Source organism: Populus nigra, chromosome 4 (assembly GCF_951802175.1).
Source record: "Populus nigra chromosome 4, ddPopNigr1.1, whole genome shotgun sequence".
NCBI classification, from domain to species: domain Eukaryota; kingdom Viridiplantae; phylum Streptophyta; class Magnoliopsida; order Malpighiales; family Salicaceae; genus Populus; species Populus nigra.
In genome coordinates, this window is record NC_084855.1 from 15,192,676 (window position 1) to 15,203,229 (window position 10,554).

At 29.6% G+C, this 10,554-nt stretch overlaps 1 protein-coding gene across 1 annotated transcript; it reads left to right on the forward strand.

Annotated features, from left to right (window-relative positions):
- Positions 1-8,511: 8,511 nt before the first annotated feature.
- Positions 8,512-9,897, forward strand: LOC133690588 (transcription factor MYB108-like). Its single transcript, XM_062110812.1, has 3 exons — positions 8,512-8,772; positions 8,904-9,033; positions 9,132-9,897. Exons 1-3 carry the CDS (start codon positions 8,610-8,612, stop codon positions 9,721-9,723), a joined length of 885 nt encoding a protein of 294 aa, XP_061966796.1. The 5' UTR covers positions 8,512-8,609; the 3' UTR covers positions 9,724-9,897.
- Positions 9,898-10,554: the final 657 nt, after the last annotated feature.

Consider the following 10,554-nt stretch of genomic DNA (forward strand, 5'->3'; position numbering starts at 1 on the left):
TCAACACCTTAAATAAATATAACGGATTTGGGCTTTGACTCGATCGCTTAGATTCTTACCCTAAAGCTGTTAAAAAAATAATAATAAAAGATTTCATATGCTAAAAGACTGGAGTAGATTAAAATGTTTCGAGCGGGCATAATTAATTTCTACTGTACATGGAGTCCTCCCCCTAAAAAACTACAAATTTTGAGGTGTAATGCACATGCTTACATGATGTTATCAACATGAAGTAGGTGCTTTCTTTTCTTTTCATTTTTTTAAATTAATTGGTTTATATTAAAATAATTTTTATAATTTAATTTTAAACTCAAACTAAAATAAAATTCAAATCTAAAATTTAAAAGTTCATTGTTGTACCGCCTTTAATAATAATATTAAATAATTGTTAATTGCTGTGCTGTCTTTAGTAATAATAATAAATATTTATCTACAAACCGAGTATTTTTTTATTAGGTTTAAGGAAAGATTTATCCGACCATAGCATATTAAATAGTTGTTAATTGTTGTACTGTCTTTAGTAATAATAATAAATAGTTATCTACTACCTGAGTATTTCTTTATTAGGTTTAAGAAAAGATTTATCCGACCATAGCATAGTGTGGTCAGATACTGTATTATTTTATACTAGTTGGTGGCTACATGGGCGTGATACAAGCATGGTTTGCGACTGTGCATAGCTTGGATTTTACAGATCGATCGTGAATATTGGTCAGCAAATTCATAAAGGAAACACAGAATGAGAATATTAATTTTGAATATTTGGGCATGCATGCATTGATCTCTTTTTAATTTTTGTTGAGAAATGATCTCTTTGATAAGCATGCATCTATCTCTTTCCCACATGCTTGTAAGACTAATGGTGTAGAAAAGCAGCTCTTTTGCACGAGAGATATATTCTATGTATAAGTTCTTGGACGTTCAAAGATATGGTCAAAATTACCGGATTCCTGTATCTCCCAAGTATCCAAAACAATATAACCTTCATTGTTTTTATGGTGGTTCTTCAGGCTAACAAAGTAGAAAGGCTAGAACAGGAGAAGATTAGTGAGACAGAGATAGACTCCTCGGACGAGCAGCACAGGTTTAGAACCTAAGATGAAAGGAAAACTTGGAATTGATGTTTTGCCTCGATTGAACGTGCGATGCCACGATGCATGGATGCATGACTATCATGATGTTTCAATCGTATATACAAACACAAAAACAGGAAATGTAATTAAAGAAAACAAAAAAATTGATTGAAGAAGAAGTTTTTAAGGTATCTTCCTCCAAATTTACTTGCACGTTACGTAATCTTTGGAAAACCAATCAAAGCATGAGATGAGTGTGGAACGTCTTGGGCAAGCTGATTTTCCTTTTGACGGATAAAAAGGGAGTAGCAAAATCACGAAAACTACCACTACAACTCTAGGAAGTCCTTTGGATCTATTCCTACCGTAATCCTACGCACCCAATTATCTATCTTGGGGAACTTTCTTCCTCATCTGTTGTTGGGTTACTAATATTCTATTCGATCGACCATGCTTTCTAACCCTTTTTTTTTGCTCCTCTTTCTCAATATAACTTAGTTTATTAAATAATAATTAATTAACTCACCAATGGTCTTATGCTGGTTTATACATGTAAACCCCGGGGTTTTCATCTGATTGGAAATAAAAAAGAAGGATTTAAATTGATATTTCATGAATTAAAAAAACCAATTAATTAAAATTATTGATTTTAGAGAATAAGTAAGAATCGTCAACTTGGTAATTTGCTCTTGCATTTTCCACTTGGATTAGCATTCAATTAAGGTGAGAGACTCAATTAAAATGTTTGGTTAATTTAAATGATTATGAAATATGTGAAGGGATGAATATGTTAGTGTTGTGTAGATGCTGAATTTCAAAAATTTGTTAGTTAAAATGTTAAATAGTGATGACATAATGGTTAATAATATGAAAATGGTTGAGTATATATCAATTCAACTGAAAAAATAAATAATTAAAGAGGAAAAACTTATCTTTCATATAAAGTCAATTTTGGCATAGGAGATGATAAAGAGAAAAGTGTAAGAAAAATGCTACTAGTTATGATTCAAAGATCATTTTATAACCAGGTTAGGGGCACTAGACTTAAATATGCATGCATAAAAGAATTCGATTAGGAATTTATGCCTAATTTATAAGTTTTAAGTTAGGGTTAATAGTGAAATGTGTGGGAAATGAGAAATTCATTTTTATTTGATGTAATAGGGATATAAATAAATGAAAATAACTTAGAATATACACAAATGAAGTGGAAAATTCTAGTGTTATTAAAAGAGGTTAGTGCTCGCATAAAAGGGAAGAGTTGAGGAAACTAAACTAATAAATAAATGTTATTTATTTATACTTATTATAGCATGTGTTCTGATGTGGAGAATGGATTGAAAAGAAATGAAAATCTTGTGTTTTAAAGGTAATGAAAATGTTGTTTATACATTAAATTACGACTATTGAAACTTTGCAGGAATTATTAAATTTTGAGTTATGTTGAATAATGGTTCGATGGAGATATGATAAAGAAAATGAATATGCTTTCTTTTTCATTATTTCTAGTAGGATGTAAAATGGACAAATTGATTTATTAGGGTGTTGTGTTTAATGATGTTATAAGATGTAAAAGATGGAGGTTTTGATAATGAAATTTTCATTAGGAGCTAAACTGTTATTGAAGATTAAGTTGTAAGGTGAACTTACATTGAATTACTAAATATGAAGTGATGTGTATACTTGTTGGTACATAAAAGGTTGCTGGAGCAAGATCCTAGGTCAGAGAGGTAGGACCTTCACTAGTAGTAGGTAAGAGACTGACTCCTTATTATAAATATGTTAGAATTATTAATGATAATTCATTTTAGTTTTTGTAAAAATAAAATTAGAAGTATTCGGTTACATGAGAAGTGAGATGAATATGGAATGAAATATGAAATTGACTAGTACTCGGTGTAGTACTATATGCATCAATTTGATTGATGACCAAGAATATATAACTAACTTTTACTCGGTGTAGTACTAAAGACATCAATTTGCTAGATGACCGGAAAAATAAAATTAACTAGTACTCGGTGTAGTACTAAAGGTGTCAATTTAGTTGACAACCAGAATATGAATTGATTTTGCAAAGAAATAAAAAATAATGGTTTAATAATTGGTTGACTATGTATAAATTAAGTAGCACACTTTCTTATCTTGTTATATCATATTGTAATTATTGTTAATTGTTATAAACTAAATTATTTACGGGATCTTCACAAGTTCGTGATGTGCAGTAGATCACTTTTGTAATTTTGTTACTAGATATTAAAGTTGTAATTAAAGAAAATATAAAATTCTTTTGTAAATTTAAGTATGTTACTTTGGTATATAAGTAAATTTTAATAATAGGATGCATGTATCAACTAAATTTATTAAACTATAACTTTAGAGATTCTTAAATCAGTCCTTCTTTTCATTTACAATTACAAATGCATGAGATTTAAATTATAATTCTTTTACCTAAAAATAAATTATTATTGAATTACTAGGTGATAAATATGTTATAAAATTAGAGATTCTTAAATATGTTATTAGTGTTAAATTGTAAAATTTGATCCAGAATGATTGGATTAAGTAATTAGAAATTAAATTTAAACAAAGGGTCAATATGAATAACATGGTATAATTCAAGGTAAAAGAAAAAATCTTACAAAATGATTTGGTAGAGAAGTTGTGAAGTCAAGAACGTAAGTGCTACACTATAAGTTAATAAATGAATAAAAGATAAATATCAAAAAATATCAAATTATGTTCAAATTGGTTGACCGATTGGATTTACCAATTAATTCAGTCAACCATTTGATTTAATTGAACAGTCAAAATCATTATTGTCTCAATCGGTCGATCAAATTGATCGATCAATTGATTTACTAGTAAGAGATATTATAAAAATATAAAAGTGATCGATTGATCAAATTATCAAATCGAATTAATTCGATCGACTATTATCATTGATAGTGTGGGCTATTATAAAAATAATAATTACAGGTTTTGTGTTTATCCATTTTCGTGTGCGTGTATTGCTGGTGGGATTTTGTTTGTAGAAAGTAATGGTTTTGAAGGAGAAAAGGTGAGACTTGAGATACGTGTCAAAAGAAGAGAATTTGTTCTCGCATTGTTGGCTTTTCATCCCATAGTTATTAGACCCGATCTGAGGTTAACCCGGCCAAGGAGTCGAGTCCTAGGTTACAAGGGTTGACCCGGGTCAACCCGAATCAACTCAGAAAATTTTTAAAAAATATTTAAAATTTTAGTACTTCATATGAAAAAATTAAGAAACAATTTATATGAATATAAGCTATATGTGTTATAAATAATAAAGTTTAAAAGATTATTTCAAAAGATTTTTTATCTCACATTGAAAAGATACTACGTTAGTATGTTATCCTTTTAAATTGAAGTAATTAAACAAAAAATATTTTTTTTTATCTCATATTGAAAAATCATAACTTTTTTATTGTGAACATAAAGTATATATACTATAGGGCTTCAAATCCTACATTGAAAAAATAAAACATTCTTCTAGTATTTATATAGTGAATTTTGAAAAGAATTAATAACCAATATATATATATATATATATATATATATATATATATATATATATATATATATATATATATATATATATATATATAAAGGGTCTATGGCTAGAAGAAAAAACACATTTGAAAAAAAAAGGTCTCAACCAAGTTTTGTCGGGTCGCCCGGGTCACGGGTCAACCCTGTGGGTCAACTAGATTTTGCCGGGTTTTTGCTCATTCAGATCTTATGCCTTATCCTGACCGATCCAGCCACTAGGTCTATCGGCCCGGTCAGTCCAGGTTTAATAATTGACTTGCTGGGTCGGTCCGGGTTTAATGACTATGTTTCATCCTTCTATTAACTACTATTCCTCTAAGGAGTAATTCAAAGAATTAAATTTAATCCAAAAAAAATTCATGATGAGACTACATTTGATAATTAACATATATACTAAATGATTTAGGGTTTTTTCTAGATATTTCACTATTCATATGAACAAAATAACCTTAATTGTTTTTAGAACTTTTTTTTCTTGCAATTAAATCATTGTATAACCTAATTAGATAGAATTAGGATTGGAATTATGGAAAAATTCAAATAAAAAATAAAAAATAAAAAATAGAGAAAATACTTGACTCACTCCAAATTCTAAATAATTTCTATTTTGGTTTAAAAGTTTATATGATTCATTTTCCAGTCCTTAGACTTGAGAGAAATGAAAGAGTCGCTAGAAAACGATGAAAGAGAGATAAAATGATCGGTTGTCATGATTTTGGTAACCAAACAAAGCTTATTGTCAATGAGTTCTATTCGATGAGGGGAGTTTAATGATGGTGAGTTCCCTACAAGAATGCTTGAAAAGAAGATCGAGTTTTTTTTTTTGTTTTTTTTCAAATTGATTGGTTTTAGTTTTTTGGATGATTTTGGGGTGTTTTAAGGTTGGTATGTAATATAGGAAGGTTTTTGTGATGTTTATTAAGTGTTTTTGAATGAAAATAAATTGAAATATAGATTTTTTTTTAAAATGGACAGTACTTTGTTCTCTTTAGCAGATAATGTATTATCCATTAGAGCATTCTCGAATCACCTTTTGTGACCAAAAAATCATTGTTTGAGTTCTTGGATTTTAAAAATTCATTTTCTAACTTGTTTTCATCTAAATGCATCTTAAAAACACCAGGAAAGATATTTTCAACCTTAAAGCAATTATTTATTAGTTTAAAAACTCAAAATTAAATCAAATCAAAACAAAATCCACGAATTTCAATCTATTTTTTCAGAATATTTAAAGGGCAAAACCATCTCTATTGAACTCACTTCTTTAATACAAACTCATAGATACCAAGTTTTATCTTTCTTATAGTTAAATGTAGCCAATCATACACTTCATTTTCTTTTTCTAGTGATTTTATCTTTCTTCGCTTAATATTTAGAGACTGAAACGTGATATGAATAAAGTTTCGAATCGAATATAAAAACCTTAAACAACAGGGATAAAGTATGTGTAATATGAAACTTGAAGGACTTTTAGAAAGTATCTTTATTTTTTATATTAATTATGATCCTTGTTTTTTAAATTTTCTAATTATAATTTAAAATTTTATTATATCAATTCAAATTTTAATTTACCATTGAAATATTATATGACACATCGAATAAGTAAGAACATGTAAATAAAAACAAATATCAATGCATAAAACCATATCAATATAACTTACAAGGATGAAATTAAAAAAAAAGAGAAAGTTCAATAACTAAAATGCAAAGAAAATTTAGGGACTAAAAGAAAAAGAAAGTGACTATAAACAATGATAGTTTATGCATTCTATTCGAGGGTATTAAATCCTTTAATAAATTTAATTGCTTCGAAGTTATTTTTAAATATAGAATCATTCTTTAACATATTTTTATATAAATTAATGAAATTACTCATGTAAAAAACTCAAATCCAACCTGATTTATTAAAAGTATATGAAAAAATATTTTTAACAATGTAGCAATTCTTCTTCTTCTCGTTCGTTTAAAAAAATTATTTTGTTCTAATTAATCATGTTGAATTTGAATATTGAAAAATGTAAAATATATATATATATATATATATATATATATATATATATATAAATTGATAGTAATTAAATTTATATAAACAAGTCATAAGAAAATATGACCAGACAAATTGAATTAATTTCTTCTCAAAATGGTCTGAATTAGAAAATCCAACCCATGGAAGGATATTGTGATATATTTATTTGACTAACTAGATTTAATTTCTCATATATTAAAAAAAAACCCATGTCGATGACGTGATTAGCATCCTTTCAAATGTGACTTGGAGGAAATTAACGTGGGTGAAAATTTAAAGCTTTGCACGAGCTTTGATTTAAGATGTTTTTTCAAAAAAGTAATTTTAAATATTAAGCATACTAGATGCCATCTCCGTGTGATACTGCGGACTTGTAGCATGCTTATATATTGTCGTGAGTTTGTAGAAAAAATAAAAAAATATATATGAAAAAAAACTATTGTAATCCACAATATTTTCAATGAAAAAACTATAAAGCTAAATTTTTAATAAAATTAATATTTAAAAAATAAAATGAACAAAGAAAATTTTGAAAAAAATCATAACAAAAAAAATAAAAAGGAAAAAAAAACCATGCAGGGAAAAACGGTAGTAATCTATAGTGTTTTATGAAGAAATCTACAATTGTAATTTTCAATTAACTCAATATTAAAAATAATAAAATCGATAAAGCAATTTTGAAAAAAATCATAATAAAAAAATCATGCGGGGAAACACTGTAGCAATCCACAGTATTTTAAAGAAAAAACTATAAAGCTAAAAAAAGTCATGTAGGGAAACATTATAGTAATCCATAATATTTTAAAGAAAAAAATTACAGAACTAAATTTTCAACCAGTTCAATAATAAAAAAAAATCAACAAAGATAATTTAAAAAAAACACACAAAAAAAGAAAAGAAGAAGACAATGGAAAAAAAAACATGTGAAACCCAAAAAAAACAAAAACAAATGTGAAAAAAAAATATGTGGCGTGGGGAAAGTTATAGTATTTTCTTATGTTTTTTAGAATATTAGTTAATATGATAATTAAAAAAAAAAAACAAATATGGATAGTTGGATTTAAGATTATTATCCAATAGCTTAATCCTTGTTAACATTAGGAACCCTTTCATTAATTAAAGATCGTTAAAAATATAAAGATTGATTAATCAATTAATCTTTGATTAACTGTATCTACTATAGTTATAATTAACTGATCATTTCCCTGTAAACATCTGGAACCCTTTGTTTCACCTGCTTCTAAACTTTTCTTTCTCAATTTTTTGAGCCAATCCCGTTTGTTCATGGAGTCCACAGCTTGATCAGGGGAATAAAAGAAATATAAAAAAAAAAAAGAGAGAAAAGAGGAGTACTGTTTTAAAGCACCAGAGGCTAAGTAGCTTGGTAGTGGTCGGTCACCCAAATATATAATCCTCGTTGAAACCATGGTCTGTCACATGTTGCAAAACATTCCAAGACATTCAAGCACCTTGAAGAAAGAAGAAGAAATAAATAAATAAATAAATAAAGGACGACGACGATGATCTTGACATCCTAGAAAAGCTTCACTCACAAAACAGATCATCCTTGGACCATGGTCTTCATGATATCTTTCAACTCGCGTGGTGTGGATGTCTTAGAAATGTTGAAAAGACAAAAGGGTCAAACTCCAAATATAATAATACTCAGAAAAACTTTATAATTTATACAATAATAAATTTCTTCTATGCAGTGTAATTAGCCTATTACGCGTTGCTATCTAAGACTAAATTAGCTCTAAGTTTATTCCCCTCTTGACCGCATTCTATATATATATATATATATATAATACTCCCTCCTTGTCTGTCAGTTGCCCTTCGAGACTAATCTATCCTCTCTCCCCTCCCTCTCTTGCATACGAACCCAGAACTCAAACTCCAATTGTGCCTCTCTCGCTAAATTCTTTATATTAGAGAAGGAAATGGATGCTCAAGCAAGAAAGCATGGTTATGCAGGAACTGAAAGTGAAGATCAGGGTATGGGCATAAGGAAGGGGCCTTGGACTATCGAAGAAGACTCCTTACTCGCTCATTACATCACCATCCACGGTGAAGGTCACTGGAATTCTGCCGCTCGCTGTGCAGGTTAATATCACATATGAAACATACAACTTGTTTTTTCTAAGCATTATAATTTTCGTGGGAATAAAGATTTTTATCAGTTCTTCATTGATTTTACTGCTGATTGATTAGAGTATATAACTATACATATGCAGGACTGAAGCGGACCGGTAAAAGCTGCAGATTAAGATGGTTAAACTACTTGCGCCCAAATGTTAGACGTGGAAATATAACTCTTCAAGAACAGCTCCTGATTCTTCAACTCCATTCTCGCTGGGGCAATAGGTATGTATATTAGGGTACTTTTTGTGATATAATTACACAATTTGTTCTGCTATGAAGCTTTCTCTAATCAATATTGGATTCTGCTTGAAATAATTTAGGTGGTCGAAAATAGCGCAGATGTTACCAGGCAGAACAGACAATGAGATAAAAAACTACTGGAGGACCAGAGTTCAGAAGCAGGCAAAACAGCTCAAATGCGATGTTAATAGCAAACAATTTCGAGATACCATGCGTTACGTTTGGATTCCCCAACTAATTCAAAAAATAGGAGCAGAATCTGAATCTCCCATGGATCAACCCACCATCAGCCCTCCCGCCTACTATTCCAGCCAGATTGATATCCCAGGTGCTGCAAGTGAATCCGGTTCGGATTTGATAGACCCGAATTTCATGCCCGACATATCGGTCAGTAGTACTTTGTCAGACTCTTTGGATGCCCAGGTTTCTCCCTGGTCGGACCTGACTGATTATCAAAATCCACCCTGTGGTCAGTACTATTCAGATGGTATGCAAAACGGGTCTGGTTTATGCCCGGAAAATGATTCTGGTTCCTGGGGTTGGTGCCAGGATGGAGTGGATATGCAAGGCATGGAGCAGGAAAGATATGGTTTCATAGGCGGTGGTGACTCATTGGATCAGAGCCTGTGGAACGAAGAGAATATCTGGTTCTTACAACAACAGCTAATGTGATCATCGTGATATACATATATATGGTGTGTGTACATAGATGAACGTAGCAAAATCAATAAAGTGCATCGATTATAAATGAGAGCAGTGAACGATCGCTTATTCTTTAGATTTGTCTGCAGGTCCAATTAAGAGGATCTTTTTATGAACAAATTAAATTACTAATTATTTCACTCAGTTGAGGTCTCAGCAGTAAGTTCTTTGTTCCTTGAATTTGGTTTGCAATAAGATCTTCATCATATGACTAGCAACAGTTATCTAAGTTGATACTATCGATCATCAAAAGAAACGAAGTGATATTCATGATCACAGCCATACTTTGCATTAGTGGTAGAGGCCGGGCCCCATGCTTGAAGGACGAGGTTTCGATCGAGCCTCGTGACGAAGTTTGAACTTGGCCCCGTAATGAAGCACGAGGGAATTTTTTTTTTTTCAAATTCACAAAATAAAAAACGCAGAATAGCTCTATCTAGAAAATATTTAGGAAATCACATGTAACATCTTTGACTTGTGAATCATATGCATATTGACATGTAAAAAATATGGGTTGGGTTGTTTTAATTTCCAGCTTCTCAACTCAACTCACTGTTATAAAAATTAAAACAACAATTCACATTTAAACACTCAACACAATTAAAAAACAAACACACTTCTCAATTTAGAAGTTATCACAATTCATAATTAAATACAATTAACTCACCTGATATTTTATTAAATTTAATTTAAATTCATAATTCTTATAACATTAAAATATATAATTTAACTACATTTAAAATTGCCCTAGCTTGTGGATGGACATGCACCACCCCAACTCACACAATTTGTGGATAAGTC

What these genes read in the sequence shown, in the direction of transcription:
- LOC133690588 (XM_062110812.1), top strand. Translation starts at nt 8,610, where the DNA reads ATGGATGCTCAAGCAAGAAAGCATGGTTATGCAGGAACTGAAAGTGAA. An exon ending in TTCTGCCGCTCGCTGTGCAG is followed by an intron (nt 8,773 to 8,903) that starts GTTAATATCACA and finishes ATACATATGCAG; the next exon opens with GACTGAAGCGGACCGGTAAA. An exon ending in CATTCTCGCTGGGGCAATAG is followed by an intron (nt 9,034 to 9,131) that starts GTATGTATATTA and finishes GAAATAATTTAG; the next exon opens with GTGGTCGAAAATAGCGCAGA.